This window comes from Aquarana catesbeiana, linkage group LG02 (assembly GCF_042186555.1).
Source record: "Aquarana catesbeiana isolate 2022-GZ linkage group LG02, ASM4218655v1, whole genome shotgun sequence".
In the NCBI taxonomy this organism is placed as follows: domain Eukaryota; kingdom Metazoa; phylum Chordata; class Amphibia; order Anura; family Ranidae; genus Aquarana; species Aquarana catesbeiana.
This window is the reverse complement of record NC_133325.1, coordinates 323,509,200-323,528,815: the sequence shown is the minus strand read 5'-3', so window position 1 is coordinate 323,528,815 and position 19,616 is coordinate 323,509,200. Positions and strand designations below refer to the sequence as shown.

At 38.8% G+C, this 19,616-nt stretch overlaps 1 protein-coding gene across 1 annotated transcript in view; it reads right to left on the bottom strand.

Moving 5' to 3' along the window:
• LOC141127916 (pinopsin-like) overlaps nucleotides 1-19,616 on the bottom strand; it is a 288,597-nt gene that overhangs the window by 183,501 nt on the left and 85,480 nt on the right. Inside the window, exon 2 of the mRNA XM_073614796.1 lies at nucleotides 8,844-9,316. Within this exon, the coding sequence (XP_073470897.1) occupies nucleotides 8,844-9,240 (397 nt within the window). The 5' untranslated portion in view covers nucleotides 9,241-9,316. The remainder of the gene's footprint in view (nucleotides 1-8,843; nucleotides 9,317-19,616) is intronic.

The window sequence follows — 19,616 nt, the reverse complement described above, 5'->3', positions numbered from 1 at the left end:
CAATACAACCTCAATTTTATGAGTTAACATATCTAAACAGTTACATATGAATACAATATGTAATTGTTTACTCTAAAAGGGTTAAAATCCCAAAATAATTCAAACTATCTTCATCAATACCAAAGTTATTAACAGTACCTTTCTAACTGAATTATTTAGCCTAGGGCAAGACTAACCATATACAACCACCCTGGAATAAATAATTTCAACAAAAACTATATTCTGCACTCCAATTAATGAATCATGATTTTGATGTCTTTTGACATAGCACTTCTCTCCTGTAAGCGGAAGATCCGTGTACCCCCATTAGCCCTCCTTATTCTCCCAACCATATTATGTGGGAGTGTGATGAAGGCACTTATTCCCCTGAGAGAGATATTTATTCTCTTTCACGGGTAAATTGTGATTACTTGCAAAAAATAATTTATACAATGTATCATCTAATCTCATATGTTTTTTGTTTACTCTTTACTCCAGAATTCACTGGTTTCTTTTCTATCTTTTCAGAAAAAAGTAAGTCAAAACTATTTGATCTGCTGCCATGGCACCACTGAATATACTTTCCCTGAATGTTCAGGGAATAAATGTCCCTCAAAAAAGGACCAAAGCCTTCCGTACTTTCCATAACAAGAAGGCTCACATAGTATGCCTCCAAGAAACACACTTCACCAAAGATTCTACTCCAAAATATATTTCTCCTTTTTATCAACAAATTTACACGGCTTCTGCCTGTACCAAACAAAGGGGTACTCTAATTGCATTTCCCCGATCCACACCATTCACCTTATCATCAGAAATTAAAGACCCAGAAGGTAGATACCTGATACTCATGGGTTATATAATGGATACAGCAATCACAGTGATTTCCTACTACGCTCCTAACAAACAACCTACACCATTCCTCTCACATATATTACAAGTGATTAATACACACAAAATAGGAACAGTGATAATGTGCGGGGATTCGAACCAGGTCCTCCTACCATTTCTAGATAAATCACCTTTTACACCATCCAAAATAACCTCTAGATTACCTTTTTCTCAACTTCTTTCCAAATACAATCTGGTAGATTCGTGGAGAGAAAGTAACCCAATGAAAAAGAAATTCACTTATTTCTCGCACCCTCATCAAACCTTCACCAGAATAGATCATATTTTTCTAACAATAGTAATGATACCAGAAATTATTGCATCAGATATAATTCCGATTCCGTGGTCTGACCATAATGCAGTATACACTACTATAGCCTCAGCCATACCAAAAGCGCATGACCCAACGTGGTACTTACCGGACATAATGCTCAAACACCCACTACATCAGATGGCCATTGAACAAGCTTTAAAGGAATACATATCAATTAATAATACAACAGACATTTCCCCAATAACACTGTGGGAAGCTCATAAGCCTGTCTTGCGTGGTACAATACAGAGACAAATGGCACTATTTAAAAGGGAACGCAAAAATCTAGCAAAAAAAATAGAACTCAATTTTAATGCAGCCTACATATCATTCCAAGATAATCCATCTCAGAGTACAAAATCTCATCTGGAAAAATCTAGATTGGAATACGATCTATTTCTCACTGAGTCAGTTGATAAATCCCTCAAACGCTCCAAACACCTTTTCTACATGAATACAAACAAACCAGGTACATATTTGGCTCGGGCATTAAATTCAACTAACAAATCTTTCAAACCAATACGTTTGAAATTATCAAAAAATGTTTATACTTGTAATCCAGTTAAAATAGTCCATAAATTTCACTCACATCTCGCAACTTTATACAAGACAAACAATGAATTTAATCCTACAGAGGCTGAATCCTTCTTCTCAAAAATAACCTTACCTGAGTTGTCTCTGAATCAAAAAAGCAGTTTGGATGAGCCTATAACTATAGATGAAGTTGCTAACGCCATAAAAGACCTAAAACTTAACAAAAGACCAGGCCCAGACGGCTACTCGGCTTTATACTATAAAACATTCTCAGAAATACTCTCTCCCATTCTCGCTGAAACTTTTAACAAACTTCTAGAAGGACATTCTTTTCGGCAAGAAACACTAATGGCAATTGTTTGTATGATCCCAAAACCCCTTTCTGATGATACTTCCTGTGTGAATTATCGGCCTATCTCTCTGTTAAACCTTGATATTAAATTATTAGCAAAAATAATAGCAAAACGCCTCAATAGCATTATAGGAAAATTAATACATAGAGATCAAGTAGGCTTCATGCCAAATAGACAGGCAGGCGATAATATACGCAGGGCAGTGTTATTGGCACATATTGCTAAAAAATGGAAAATCCCTTTATGTTTTCTATCTCTCGATATTAAGAGGGCATTTGACACAGTATCCTGGCAATATATGCAATATTCATTACAAAAATGGGGTTTTGGACCCCACTTTTTAACATGGATCAAAGCATTATATAATAAACCCAAAGCCTATATAAAATACGCTGGATACAAATCTGATGCCTTTAATATCGAAAGAGGTACCCGACAGGGTTGCCCATTATCTCCCTTATTATTTGCCCTTATACTCGAACCCATGGCCCAATACATCAGAACAAACCAAACTATAACTGGCATTGAAGTAGGAGGTATTACACACAAATTATGTATATTTGCAGACGATATATTACTTTTTCTATCATCACCACAGGTCTCTGGTCCTAACTTAATACCAGCTCTTGATGGATTTGCAGCCCTATCCGACCTTATGATTAATCCTAAGAAATGCCTAGTGCTTAATATTTCACTAACAAACATGGAATTGATCCCGGCTAGGGCTGCACTCCCATTCACATGGGCAGAAAAATCAATCCCATATCTTGGAATTCATTTAACAGCATCTCATTCTGACTTATTCTCAACCAATTATCCTCCTGTATTAAGACAGATCACAAATCTAATAAAACAATGGTCACAACTTCCTTTATCCTGGATAGGGAAGATTAATGCAATCAAAATGACTATTCTACCCAAATTGCTTTATCTATTCAGAGTCCTCCCTATTCCAATTCCTTCCTATTTTTTGAGAATAGTACAAAAAAGAGCAACTTCATTTATATGGGGCTCTTCTAAACCACGTATACCTATACACACACTACATCTTCCCAAAAATAAAGGAGGCCTGGGATACCCTAATTTTACTAACTACTACAGAGCAGCACATTTGGCCAGTCTGTCCAAATACCATGCAAAACAGGAAATCCCATTATGGGTATTTATAGAGGCTTCAGAAAATGACCCTCTATTAATATCAAACTTGTTATGGCTTGATCCTAAAGACCGCTTTAAAATTCATAATCCCATAACTAAACACTTCTTATCTCTCTGGGATAAACTAAAAACCAAATATCAGTTACAATCTCCACACAATCCTCTCCTTTCTTTTATCAGAAATCCGGCCTTTTATCCGGCATGGATCTACCCAAATTCTTTTAAAGCTTGGACAACATCAGGCATTAAGACACTAAATGACTTCATAGCATCTAAATCTTCCTTTCATTCCCATCGCTTAGAGAAAAATATGATCTACCAAACTCTGAGATATTTAGATATCTCCAAATAAAAATTTTCTATACACCATTCCTAAAGGGGGATACACCATTATCCCAATTATCCATTTTTGAATCAATCTGTACAAAAGATCCATTTGCTAAAGGTACAATTTCATCACTTTATAATCAATTATATGGAGTAGTAAATCTTAATAGACCCTCTTACGTTCAGAGGTGGGAGGAGGACCTGGGACGAACTTTAGAAGACACGGACTGGTCTAACATATGGCTCACATCTAAGTCATCCTCACCCAACATCTTAGCACTGGAGACAAATTATAAAGTCCTAACTCGCTGGTACCTTGTACCCGCTAGAGTGGCAAAATATTCACCTAATACCTCAGCTCTTTGTTTTCGAGGATGCCCAGAAATAGGCACACATTTACACATATGGTGGACATGCCCAGTAATCCAAACCTTCTGGAAGGAAGTCTTCGTGATTGCATCTAAAATATTTAAAAAAATAATACAACCAGATCCATATATAACTTTACTTAATCTAAAACCGGAATGGTTAACACTCTCTCAATTCAAACTTATGATCCAACTAATAACAGCTGCAAAACAAACAGTGGCCAAAGCATGGAAATCTCCTACGTTGGTACTAGCAGAAACAATTCACAGAATGAATAATACAATGTCCCATGCTAAGATGGTAGCCATCGATCAAAATCAAATTCCAAAATTTGAAAAACTTTGGCATCCTTGGATAAAACAACAGTTCCTGTCAAATTTCATTGACTCTGTCCTGTTGCCATGGTAACAGATTAAATGACTTACAGAGACACACATTCTAAGGCTTCAAAGAGAACTAAAAAGAATAATAAACTGACGAGCGGGACAACCTTGTGGACCAGACCTCTGCCTTTCTACCCTTTTTCTTCTTTCTCTTTCCTTTTCTCCACCTTACGATTAAAGCTCATTATCAGAATTTATTTGACCTATATACACTCTACCTGTAAACAATATATATAGTAGGTATAAATCATTTAAATACCTACAAAAGTAACTAAGGAAATGTTATATATCTTTAATTTAGGTTTACGTGAACCCAATGTTTAATATTTGAAATTTCATGATATTTACCTATATAATCCCTACTGTAAAACAATGAGCTTACTTTATAGATCCTTGTAAACTTACTTTATGTATCTTTATAATATTGTATACTCAATAAACTTCTTTTGACAAGGAAAAAAATTCACTACTGCAGCTGTATGCTTGATACTGTTTTTTATTAAGTTGGCAACCAGTTTTTCCATAAAATCAATATACTGTATATTATACATTTAATAATACTATCAATCTGTTTATTAATACACACCAATCTATACATATTGTATGTATTTATTATACATATTGATCAGATCAGATAGATATCAGAATGATACATTTCTTGATACGGATTGGCTGGGAGGAGAAACAGGAAGACATTAGCGAACATTATTTCATAAACATAATGTCATTTTGTCACACAACTGGGTGGGCTCCGGGCGCAGTGCTCTGCACCTGGAGCCCACCCTTTTTGAAGCCAAACCCATTGGAATCCATGCGTCTGGCACCCTGCATGTAGATTAGGGGCTGGGCGCTTGGATTAGGAGGCGATGCCCCTGCGACCTGCATGAGCGGCCGCCAATGATGTGATGATCAATACAATAAAGCTATGTTAAACAAGAGAGAAAAACACTTTTATAAAATTGTTATTCACTTGTTAATGCAGAAGAATAAAATCAAAGAGAGGCAGAGAGGCAACTAGCCTTATCTACATTTAACATAACAGAAAATCAAATACTAAAGTTAAAGTGTAGGAGGTAACTGCAGTTTTAAACAGCAGGTAAAATGTTCAAATGTGTAATTTGCAATTGATAAGGCCCAAGTGAACAAATTAAGGAATACACCAACAGTGCTGTGCAGCTGTGCAACAGGCGGTATTTGTAGAGTGACTTTCCTTACATGCTGCTGTTGAAATAAGAACAAGTCCAATTAAAATAATTGCACACCGAAAAAGTAACACATATATAACTATTGAAAAGAAATGGCAAAAGCCAATTAGGGTTAGCTAAAAAAATTAAAATAAAGTTTAGTTTGATTGTTAGCATCAAACAGAGAAAGTTGCATACAGATTTGTCAAAAGTTCAAAGAATATAGTGTTAAAAAATTGGAAAAATATTTCATAGCTGGTGGTTTGTACAGTGGCAGTCAAAGAAAAATGAAAGAATAAAATAACTTTCTATTTCACTAATGAATTCTACAGTCATTTTGGAAAATGCAGGATTAAAAACTTTAACTTTTTCATAAAATCTGGAATCTCTTTCCAAAACTAGGTGTAGATATGAAATGATCATCGCCTGATGTCTGTGGGAAAACCTAAAACCTCATTCATCCCATCTTGGGGAGCAACCTCTTTCAATGACTTTAATTCTCCTAAATAAAGTTGATTCTTGGAGTTGCATACCTGGTCCTCTCTCCTCATCCATCCCCATAGTAGACATGTGCACACTGAAATATTTCGTTTCAGAATTTCGTTTTCGTCCGAAAAATAAATGTATTTAGTTACTCCCGAAATTAGTTTTTATTTATCTAGTTTTTCGTTAAAAATTGCATTCGTCCGAAAATCCAAATTAAGGTCGAATCTGTCATTGAAGGCTTATGGTGTCTGTGGAATGTGCAAAGAAGATTCGACGGAGCAGCTAAACTGTACAACGCCGTATAGTTTACTTGCTCCGTCGAATCTTCTTAGAACTTTCAACAGACACCATAAGCCAAAGTACGTGTGTACTTAGTTCTAGCTATTTTACTGCTCCTCCTCTTTGGTTACAATCAGCCAATAACATTCATCATCATCATTATTTTTATTTATCTTTTCTCCCCTACGTCGAATCTTTTCTCCCCTACGTCGAATCTTTCCTCCCCTACGTCGAATCTTTTCTCCCCTACGTCGAATCTTTTCTCCCCTACGTCAAATCTTTTCTCTCTATGTCGAATCTTTTCTCTCTATGTAGAATAATCTTGGACTAATAGAGCTAAGCTTAGGCACATTCGACCACAGGTTTGATGGACACAGACTGTTATTGTCATCATCATGTCGAATCTCCTATCTATATCGAACTGTTGTAGCAACGAAAACGAAAATAAAGCATTTGTTTATGTCGGATCTTTCGTTTTTCGGACTCTGCACTTTCGTTATCGTTTGTTAAAACAATAACGAAAATACCTGAAATTCGGACGAAAATGCATTCGGACGAAAACGAATGCACATGTCTACCCCATAGCATACAACAATATGCTTATGTGACCAGAGTATTCATGTAAACACCTGAAGCTGTGGCTCTAGATGTCTTACAACATTTGGGTAGTACCTGCAGCTTCCTCTAAGCCCTCGTTTACACCGGGCTGATTTGACATGTGGTTTGACATGTCAAATCACGTGCCAAATTGAAGCCTATTGCCGGCAACGCCACCGTCCAAATCGGTGCGACACCGACTTTGCCGTGCTGCTCCGATTCCCAAAAGTACTTTCTGCACTTCTTTTGGTGACTTTGGAGACAATGTCAATAGACATCTGTGCAAGAACCGGCACAGATGTCTCTCAAATCGCCCCCCGAAGTCGGACTGAAATTCCAGTTGGAGATCGTGCGAGTTCAGCTGAACTCCCACAATTTCAAACTCACATTCAGTGTGAACCTAGGCTGATTGTCCTCCTGAAAACTTACTTTACCATACAAATATTAAAGTGGATGTAAACCAGACTCATGAAATTTGAGCAGGGCACATACAGTATATCTATAGTGTTTTCTTATCTCTCTCTAATGCAGTCCCATGGCTTTCTCCTGCTCCGCAGCTCTGTTATCAGCCTGATAACTTCTGACAAGTTCTCCGACACAGGAGATAAAAGCAGCCTAAAATTTGTGTGGTGGGAGGTTGTTATAAATAGATTAGCAGACAGCTTGCCTTTTCCCGGCAGAGCTCTGCACATTCCTTCCTTCGTTTGCCAATGTGGAGTGGGGGAGTGCCTTTCCTCCAATCTGCTGTCTCTTGGCTGTATGCACACTCTGTGCTGAACATGAAGAAAAAAATCTGTAACACTATGTGCACTTTCTAAAGGAAATATAAAGCTGAAGACAGCAGATATACATGTAAAACTTATGTAAAGAGATTTGTTTCATCCCTTCGTATCATCTGGGGTCTTTCACTTCATTGGGTATATGTGAAGGTTTACATCCATCATAACTCCAGAGACAGCTATAGCAGTAGCACAGTGTGACAACGCTACAGTGATTGCACTGTTACCCTGCTAAAGAAAATAAAGACTAAACTGAAAAGTAGAATAACTGGTTATTTAGACTATCTTAAAGTGGGGGCTTTGGTTCACAACATATATTGCTGCCTTACCACTTTTGACTGACAGTAGCATATAGGTCATTTTAGTTGTTTTTTTTCTCAATAGTTTAACTTCATTAATTTAAGAGCATCTAAACTTAGCACAATTCTCCCTTACTGTATATAAAGCAAAATGATCAGTTTTACTGTCATGTGAATGTATTCTGTGTGCCATGTTTGACATTTAATTAAACTTCTTTATGAAATGTTTTCAACTGCAGTGGCAGCTTTGTCATATCTAAGTATTATTTTTAAGGACCTATTTACACCTAAGCATGCCTTTTTGTGTGTTTCTTGGCACATTGATGCACATTAACCATTCATTTGTATTGGACCCTCAATACACTTACATAGATCAAAAATGTACTGGCCTCATGCAATGCTTGTATTCTTCATTGGATGTATTGTAATGTAGTGAGGCAAGTACATTAATCCATGTATGCATGCTGGGGTGCCAAACAATTAAAGTGGATACCAGTATGCTGCAACACTCCTACACAATATTAAATTGCCCATGAAAACAATTAGCATATGTATACATAAAGCCTTAATACTACAGAATATGATTATGCTTTGAGAGTGGATGCATCACTAGTCAGCATCAGTTGGTATAAAGCCAGCATTAAAGCAATGTTCTAACTGTCAATATGATAATAATCATACTCCAAGACCCTAATAATATCCTCATTACAGCACAATGGAATTGATCTAAATATTGGTCCCAGCTCTAGTCAAATCCAGTGCTCCTCTGCCATAAGACAACTCAACATCAGATTAAGACAAACAGAATAAAAATCTGGACTCTAGCATGACCAAGTGATTTTTGCAAAAATGTCATGTAAAGTAGTATTTTTGGAATATAACACATTTGTGTAAAAAAAAAGATTTACTTACCAAAACAAGAATTGACAAATCCATACCACTGGCAACCATAATCTCCACCAATCCATTCACCTTGAATGCTGGATGTAAAACTCAGTGTTGTACCAGACACACACACCAGCATGTCACTGACACTGATATTTAGCAGCATCATATTGACAGGTGTTCTCAGTGTTTTGAATTTGCAGAACAGAACCAAGACAATGAAGTTGTTCAGAAACCCAAAGACAAGAATAAATCCAAGAAAGATGGCCACCACCGTGTGTCCTGTTCTAGACATTACAGCTTGTTGCGATTGGGAAGCATCATTGTCCAGGTTTAAAGAGGATTCAAAGCTGAGATTTGTGGTCCAGTTTGATTTCATGTCAGACATCATTGCAGATAGTAAAGCAGATGTCTGAGGTAGCATGAAGCAGTAAGGTTCAGTTAGCTTGGCTGATTATTTTCACCTTGTCATCTTTCATTCAGATTTTATAGACCCCAATCTAAAACACACAAGTAAAAAAAGTAGTTATACATATTGTTGAAAAGTATTTATAGAAAATTTGATAAACATTTGATATGTAAAATTTTTTTACATACCACATTAAGTTCTTGAATGTATCATATTTTATTTTTTCTTAGGGTCCGTCCACCCAAAATTGATCTTTCATTTTGTTATTTTTTTTTAACAGGTGCTAGATAGTTAAACTGCCCACTTCTGTATATATCTTGGGGATCTATTGATGAGATATTTGTGCCTGAGTGCCTGGATCTACATATATTTTGACCTTTATGGGAAGGCTTGGATTTTTTATACTTTATACTTTTTTATATTTATTATAGAGAATGTAGTGCAAGGTTCTGGCTCAAGCAATGGGCAAGAACACTCAAATCTTCCCAGACTCAGAATATTTATGGAAGGGAGATCTTGTTGTTGGGGTATAGAAGACATATAACAAGCCAATGGTTGACTCAGCCCACCAGGGCCCAACTATAGCAACAACTTTGTTTTGTGTGGACTGACCCTTTAAAGCCCAGTTAAAGCTTGCTCAAAGGTAGTTACCTAAACTTAGGGTGCAGCAAATAATACATGTCAAAGTAGCATTCTAGTAAAATCCTAACTATACCTAAACCTGCTCCCACCCCATTCTAAGCCTATTCTAACTACCCTGTAAAGGAAAGATGTCTATACTTACCTATTCTAAGTGTTCTCTTTTCTGGTCACATGATCTCTCCTGCGGCCAGCTTTGGTGAAGAGGAGAGATCACCAACAACAGCCTCAGAGCCTGGCCAATGAGGTCACCCATAGGTCTAATATGGGGCAGACATTGTCGGCTCTCCCTTCTCTACACTGAAGCAGCTGCTGGGACCCGATCATATGACTTAGTCCTACTGCCAATGTAACATTTTCTCAAGCAGCAGGCTGTAGATAAAGACAGATGCTCTCTATGAGAACAGCATTTTGTTTACAGCAGTCTTACACACCCCTTGCTTAGTTAGATGTATAACTCTGCAAAGCCTTCCCACCATAGCATATACATTACAGGTGCAGGCGCTTGGCGACAATAAAATGTCTGGTTGTAAATGTTTTCAGATCAACCTTTTATTTATACAAATTCAAAGCAGAGAGAAATGTAATAAGAAATGTAACTAAATGTATATAAAGCCAAACTGTTTTTCATTTTTTTCAATTTTGTTTGGAGTAAGAAAAGGTTATCAAAACTGTCATTTTTGTTTTTGTTGCTGTCTCTGTCTCTACTGGGGGATTAACCCTCTCTGTTTGTTCTAGTAAGAGTTGTTACCGGGAAGTTAAGGAATATTTAAATTTTTAAGTTCTTACTGGAAAATGAGGGGAAATCTTTCACCAGTTGCTGCGGTGACAACTACAAGAGGATTTCACTCACTTTGGTGCGATTTCCTCACACTTTTTCATGTGCCTATAGGACAGGAAGTAAAGCGAAATTTCCTCAATAAGATTTAGATGGCAGAAAAAAAAACATCCCAACTGTATGACTCTATCTGCAAAAAAATCTAACACTACCCCGAAAGGAGCCACTGGAAATTGCCCCAGTAGATTGCTCTGCAGTCAAGCACACAATCACAGTCACTCTCTGCCTCAAAAAACAGTCTAGGGGTGTTCTTTGTGTTATATTTTATTTTTGCAGTAACTGTGATAGGATGGAGGGAATTGAGTGGGACACTCCAAAAGTAGGACAGGTTGAGGACAAAAAAACTCCTTTCTGAAAAGCTGACGCAGAAGTTCTTGCAATGGCAACCTGTGGACTTGGCTTGTAGTAGAAGCAGTTAAAAGAAGAGTTCTTTCTTTAGAGCACTAAGGGCAGAGTCTCTTCACAAAGAGCTAGATAGACTAAGCTCTTCAGGACATCATCCGGTGTCCCCTTTAAAAAAGCACACAGCTGACTCTCTAGAACAAGAGAGGTGGAAGCAGCTCAAACGTCTCTAGGATCTCTCTTACTGTCTGTACTCACAAATGTCCAGGGAAAGTTGGTTTCCTCCTTTCAACATTCATGCGAGACCTGTGATACCGACTAGATCTTTAGAAGATAGCCCTCAGTCAGCTCTGTGTATCTTCAGCATCCAGGCTCTGCCTACTCCCAAACTGTCATTTGAAGTAAAACACATGGCCAAGTATTATTGTCCACAATTTTTTTATTGTGCATTAAAAAAAGAAAACAAATAAAATTAGACTTGCTATCTTCCAATAGAACTTAACCAAAAAGTGCATTCTATGCATCCAAAAATATAGAAAATATACAAAATCAAATCATTATTTAACCAAAAAATAAAATTAAAGCCTCATGCATGTGTCCTGCTTCTTAATATAGGGGGTTGGTGAGTTGGGGAAAGCAGGGGCCTGTCATCCGGAGATAATTCTGAAAATCATCTGGATTATTCTCCTGGAATAATAAAGCATGGGGTCCCCCCAAATCCATACCAGACCCTGTTGTGTGCATGCAACCTGACTGGAAAGGTGGGGCAGGGAGCCAGCAGCCCCCTTTATGAACCATACCAGGCCACATCAACATGGGTAGGGTTCCTTGCCAGGGGAGCCCCATGTACTTGATTTATGTACCAGTTCATGTACTTTAATCTATGAACATATATAATATATAATGTAATGTAATATGTTTAATTTTAAATTTCTTATATTAAGGCTTTTTGTATCATTTTATGTATAGTACATTGCGTCTAAAAGCAAACCAGGGGATGAGATAAACCACAAAATGCAATACCAACTGAAAAACTGATATTTTGCTGCAATTAAGAAAATTACACACAGAAAAATAAATCTATTAAATGAGAGCAAGAGCATGATAAGCTGTATGCTGAAGGAAGGAAATATCAATTTCTTGGCTGTTCTGCTCTGAAATGTACACATTTATGCATTGTCTATCAGGTGTCTCTGATAGGTTTCCAATCATGCTTTCATGTATAGCATGTGAAATTAAATTGTAATCCAGAACTGCCCTGTGGCATAGGGCAGCTCATATTATTTAAATATGCTAACACAGTAAAAATGTGTGCTTTATTAATTCAGAACAGTTATTATTATTCTACTACCATATTTTGTGTCTACCTAGTATGCATTATATTTTATTCATACCAATTCGTTAAAAAAAGTATGTTTTGAAGTTTTTAATAAATGTGTTGCTTTACTAAAACAGATGGTATTTAAAGGCCATCACTTGCAGGTTTTTTTTTTCATTCTATTTAAGATAGAAAGCAGGGTCATGCAAATTATTTGATTATAGACATGTATCCAACTATGCATCCAGAACCTCTGATTTAAAACATAGATATAGCTTAAATTTACAGTGCTATTTATTACAATGTGTACCTAACATTTTGTTTGGTAAATTTGACTTCCACAAAACTTTCCAAGTTTTGGAAAGCCTGCTTCTGATAAATAGGGTTTGTACAGTACCAAGACAGGATAACCAGGCAGGTTATGGTAATGGATACAAAAGGAGCATGCAAGGCCTAAAATAAACTTGTATCTGTGGCTCATGTTGGGATAGAGAAGAAATCATACATATTTGTATCACTGTTTGCGTATTCTGTCTCGGTACTCCTCAGGCCCTGTTATACATAGTTTCTATGCTTATGGCCAGAAAGCCTAAACAGATGTAGCGATACCCCGAAGGAGCTGCTCAAGTTTGTTCAGTCCGTTACTCTGCCTCTCAACCCCAAAGAACTATCTCAGCCCCTCTGGCACACCTAACAAACAGTGTACTTGAAAACACAGTAAAAAAGACACAAATGTAGTGAACAGGATGTTTGTTTACTGGGAGACTTTCCACAATCAAACAAACAGTGATCTGGTAACTCAATAGTCAAGAATGGCAAACTGTGGTCTTTAATAGTGTTAATCAAACCCAAAATGCAGACTTCAAAATAACACAGTCAAACAACTTGAATAGGTCTAGAGTGGCCTATGCACTCAGGCATAAAGGGGAACTGACCTGATTTAACAACGGTCAGTCTGTTTCCCTTGAATCCTGAAATCACAGACCCGTGCAGTTAAATGTGAGGCAATAGGCCATAAATGCAATTTATCACTTTAATAATTAATGTGAGAGTTCCCTTCTAAAGGTAGTCACTGGAATTACTAAATTATTGATACTGAAGGAGTAACAGAAAGGGTCCTCACAAGGGATATAAACAGGATCTTTGGCTAACCTGTCATTGGTGCACTTGGTGTCCTGTTGAGCAGGATAAACAAAGGGGTACTTGAAAGTATCCTGATAGGCAAAGTGGGATGTGGGATACTAGCAGTATCCTGATAGGCAAAGTAGAATGTAGTGACTGTTCAGCTGGGTACAAGTATTCCTACAAATGCGGGCACTGGTGAGGCAATTCTGTTTGACTACTGTGTCTTTAAAGATGGGCAAACGCCCGCTCACCCATCCTGCGAACAAAGGATCAAGTGACCAGTTCCCCGAAAGGCCCGACTGGCCACCTTGTAACCGGATCGGCCCACGCCCTCAGGAACACCTAGGGATATAGCTGGGATCCCTCTCAGGTGGGATGTCCATCACCGTCTGACTCCTGGAACTGTGGCAGGATCAGCAAACCGACCTCTGGAGCTGTGGCAGGATCAACATACCAACCTCTTGAACTGTGGCTGGATGGATCCCCTCTGTGGGTAACAGCAGCCCCTCAGATCACATCTGTGTCTCTCTCACTGCTTCATCAACTGAAAATCTCCTCAGAACACAAAATGGAGTCTTTAGCCAGCCCTTTGTTTTGCAAACCCCTCTGGGATTTGTAGTTTCTCCCTGTATATGAGTCCATGGGGCCATTTTGTGAGGGAACTGCATGTCCCAGAATCCATTGCAGCTCTTCCTGCAGTTCAGTACAGTTTATGCCATTGGCTGCTGTAACCATGCCTTTAATTGGCTTTCTTCTTCCTGTCAATAGGGGCACAAGAGAGGCTACTGAATCACAGCTCTGTGTGTGTCAGCTCACATTACAGTAAACTTGGTCAGTGAAAACAGGAAGAAGGAGGGGGGTGAAAAAGCCCATGCAGACATGACAGCCACTCTCCATTCTTTCAGGCTGGAAAACCTGTGTACATGCAGTCATCTGTGTTAATGTACATGCAGCTCATCTGTGATAATGTAAGTCTTTGGCTGCAATACCCACTACACACTCCCCCCACCAAAGAACCTTTGGTCCCCCAAAGGAGGTAAAGAGTCTGTGACCTGTTACATGCTTTGTATATACACACGGAGGGAAAAGCAAGTTAGTTTAAACAGGAAAACAAGCAGTTTGCCTTTGCATAAGAACCTGGCAGAGGAATCTCCCACCAATTAGTATAGGGGGGAGGTTGTCCTGCTTACAGGCCACCTGAATTGGTATAGCCCAGCTAGATGTGCCAGGGGGTGAGTTGGGGTTGTCCTCCACTAAATGTGTGGTGGAAGAACCAGGCGCCTCAAGACTCCTTTTTGAAGTGAAAACAGCTTCCTCTGAGCTTTCACCCAGAGTATCATAGGTCAGTCTCTTAGGTGGGTGAATAGCTCTTCACTCTCTCTGTTCTTTAGGCTCTAGAGTTACAGGCACACTGGTCTCTGCTTCATCCACAGCTTTTCCTTCTTCCTGCATATCAGCCTCAGCTTCCTCTTCAATGAAGGATGGGAAGTCTTTGGGGTCTGCTGTCAGTAAGGAAGATTGAGGGTCTTCCATCCCTTCAGAAGGTGGACTTTGAGGCACAAACTCAGGAGCCTCTGGCTTGAGCATCCCAGTGTCAGTCGCCTTGGGAGGAGAAGAAGGGGGGGTGGCAGGCTTTGATATTTGGGATGGCCACAACCAATCCATTGTCCCCACTGACAAATGATGATGTTAACCACTTCACATCCCACCCATTGTTATATGACATCCGCAGATGGGATCTCCCATCCTGGTCGGGCGTTATATTACGTCCTCGGCTTCCCAGTGGTATAGGGGGCGCGTGCTGGCCGCATCACAGAGAAGCCGATACGCGTGCCTGTTGCCCGCAATGTCCGCCGGGCACTCGCAATCGCTCGTGACAGAGCGGGAACGTGGATCTGTGTGTGTTCCGGTCTCCTCCCTTAGTCAGTCCCATCCCCCCACAGTTAGAATCACTCCCTAGGTAACACATTTAACCCCTTGATCGCCCCCTAGTGTTAACTCCTTCCCTGTCAGTGACATTTATACAGTAATCAGTTCATGTTTATAGCACTGATCACTGTATAACTGTCAATGATCCCAAAAAATTATCAAAAGTGTCCGATCTGTCCGCCACAATGTCAAATCGCACATCACCGCCATTACTAGTAAAAAAAAAAAAATAATAAAAATCTCCATAAATAAATAACCTATTTTGTAGGCTCTATAACTTTTGCGCAAACCAATCAATATACGCTTATTGAGATTGTTTTAATCAAAAATATGTAGAAAAATGCATATCGGCCTAAACTGAGGAAAAAAAAAAAATTGGAATATTTATTATAGCCATAAGTAAAAAATATTGTGTTTTTTTTTCAATCTTGTCGCTCTTTTTTTGTTTATAGCGCAAAAAATAAAAACAGCAGAGGTGATCAAATACCACCAAAAGAAAGCTCTATTTGTGGAGAAAAAAAATGATGAAAAATTTCATTTGGGTACAGTGTTCCATGACTGCGCAATTGTCATTCAAAATGTTACAGTGCTGAAAGCTGAAAATTGGCCTGGGCAGGAAGGGGGTGAAAATGCCCTGTATTGAAGTGGTTAAGGATGAGACGGCCGGCTGAAAATTGGCCTGGGCAACCCCAAACACTATATTTACTGAAAGCAGTCGGTTATCAAAAGCAAAGTTTCAGAAAAAAATACACTTACCTGAATTTTAGTGCACACAAACACATTATAATACCCCTTTTTTTTTTTTTTTTTTGGTAAAAGATGATGTTGCATCGAGTAAATAAATACCAAACATGTCAATATTTAAGATGCGTATTTCTGGGAAATGGCGACAAACTTCAATACCTAAAATTGTGCATAGGTAACGCTTTAAAAGCCATTACAGGTTACCAGTTTAGAGGTAAACGTGAGCTATGGCACTAGAATAATTGCTCTCACTCAATGTTTATGGCGAAACCTTACATGTGTTGTACAATCACCGTTTACATATGCATGATGGACCTACGTGCGTGCAAATGGGGGTGGGGGCAGCTTTGGTGCTTTTGATTTTTTACTATTTTTTAAATTTTATTTAAAAGTATCAAGTTGAAACGGGAGAGTCTAGGAATGGAGGCAGGCAACAGGCAGCGGGAGGGATATCCCCTTTCTGAGCACTGCAATAGTGGTTGGGCAGCTGTAAAGCGAATGCAGCCATTATCCTAGTAAAACTGCTTGCTGCCAAGGTTTTATATATATTGCAGCAAGTAGTTAAAGAAAGTCTAAGGGCCGGTTCACACTGCTGTGATGCGAGAACCTGTGCAAATCCAGTATGGGTTACCACATCGCATGTCACTCCCAGGCAGTTCACACTGCCCTATGCGCCCAGCTTCGGTTGTCAATAGAAAGTTAATGACACCCCCACTTCGGTTCGTATATCACAGTGCGAACTGTCAATATCATGTCATGTTCACACCCATGCGATCCGTTTCTGGTGCGGACCAAAAAAAGGGTCCTGCACGATTTTGGTCCGAATGCAATGCGAATTCAGCAGTGCGGTGTGAATCACTTGCGACGTCTGACATCCCAGCAGTGTGAACCCAACCTAAAGTCAGAGCATGCATTTTAATTTTATAACACCAGTATTGTAATAGCAATACAAACAAAAGGTTATACAGGCACTATCTTTGATATTACACAATAAACAATTATGTAATGAGAAAAAAAAAAAACTATCACAAATAAACAATCATACATGCAGATGCTCCCGCTTGGTGAATCCAAGAGGTACATCTTTTGCAATTGGTACAGAGATGTTTCGATCTTGCTGGATGCTCCTCAGGCTAAAAGAAGCTTGAGGGTGATCATCTAAATTAAAATCAATATAGCTCACAAATTATTGCAATAATGTACACTTTAGAACAGCTATGAATATTCTCATTTCTCACTGTTCATATCCTACAGCAATACCCAGACATATCTATTTATAAATATTAGGTATATAAATAAATTTCCAATACCGTAAGGAACAAGACATCGTTATAAAGTAAGCAAAAAATACTATAATAACAAAAGAAAATGAAATTATTTAAATACTGTATATATACTAAAAATATCTTTCTGTTTAAATTTGTAAATTTATAGGCAGTATCTTGTATAAAGTAATTGTATACCATTTTTCACAAGCCACGTATCCGGGATCTTTATCCAACTTTCAAAATCCTCTGGAATGGTACAGATTCTGTTTGCCTATATTGCTTATATTGTCTGTATTATTTCCCAGCACAATTAAAACAATATGGACTGCAGGATTCCTAGCTCTTTGATGTAATAGTTCTGATAACCAAATCATATGAATAAACATTGAAAAGGGCCATTTTCTCTTCAAATGTTACCCCTTTTAGCTCCCTGTTTGGCGGGAGCCGTGCATTGTATATAGAAGCAGTATTACTACCACTTCTATATATGGCAGCTTTGCACTGTCATGGGTTGTACCCATGGCATCCCTCGGAACCACTGACATCACATGGAGCCCTTTTAAACAAGGAGGGAGGGTTAGCAGTGACATGGCCATGCCCGTATTTAGTCAATGGTGTCACCACTATCCCTGCCCTTTCCCTTTAATAGCTGATGACAGCTGATGACAGCTTGGGTAGCTGTCATTTGGCTAGTATTACCATCTGAATCAGTGGCTTCACTGGTGTGTTGGTTTTTATTTTTGTTTTTAGCCTGTGATTGGCTGCTGTAAAGCTTGGGAGGAAAGAGGACTTCTGGGAACCACCTGGAACTATGGGAAATATAGTTCCCAGTAGACATCTTCCTAGTAAGCCAAGGATGGGACAGTACTGCATGTCCCAGGAAACTGGGGAGTGACTACAGGAAAAGGGAGATAGGAAAAAGCCCAGGGGTTGGAGCAGTCGCAAAGAGAACAGTGAGAGGTGACCTTCTAAGTGGGCTGCTGTGTTAGAGATAGAGAGAGACTCTGCGCCATGTCTAAACAGAGGTCACAGCTGTGAAAGATTGTCATTGTCAGGTCCTGAGTTGCTGCTGACATCACTGGTCCTGTGAGAGACTGTCATTCCCAGGTCCTGAGTCACCACTGACATTACCAGTTCACGGGAAATCATCAATGCGAGTCCTGAGTTGCAGCCAGAGAGGGGAAGGAAGTGTAATCACAGATATTTTGATGGTGAGAAACTGCTAGCCACAACTTTTTACCCACTTTTAAAGGGACAGTGACATCTACCTTTCGGATACAGTTTGGGTACTTTCACCCGGTATTGTGGGATTTACTCAAATCTGAGTGCTCCTCTTTAGGCCCCAATCATTACCAATACACTGGCCAGTGGGAAGGGTTTGGAGAGACGAATTAACCTTTAGCACCATCCCTTAGTTAGAACCTCCCTGGTTTTAGGGTTCAGCAGCAGGGACATTTAGTCCTCCAGTTATTTATGGTATTATACAAAATCAATATCTGTTACTGTTCACTGTTACTGCCATTTTGTTTACTGAGTTATTGGGTGTGTTTTACAAATAAATATTACCTTTTTAGCCTTGGTGTGTCAGATGATGTGGCATCATTGGAAAGGTCAAAAAAATACAAAAAGCCCAACAGTGACAGCTGCTCAAATCAGTCTGAAACTAGCAAAAAGGAGAAAGGTGCACATAGGCAGGACAAAATACAAAGCCATGAAAACACACTTTTAAGCTAGCCAGCAAAAAAGACCTAAATAAACTGTCTAAAAACAGAGGCTTTTGTTGCATACATTTGCAAATACAGTACATTTTGAAGCCACATTGCAGCACCAAGGCACTTCTGTAAAGTTTGGTCCTCATGCCAAAACTATGGGACATATACAAACTAAGAGCAGACTGACCTGGAAGCAGCCCTTTTCTCCTTAAACCACCAACACAACTGACCTCAGATATCGCCTTTGCAAGGTAGCTGAAGACTTCTAAAGCTGCGTGCACACGAGCGGAATGTCAGACAGAAAAAGTCTGACGGAAGCTTTTCATCGTCTATTCCGATTGTGTATATGCCTCATCAGACTTTTTTATGGAACATGTTCTAAATATTTGCGATGGAACCAATTCCTATCGGGAAAACTGTACATATTTATACCCCATGCCCTTTATTATTATTTCTTTCTTTCTTTCTTTCTTTCT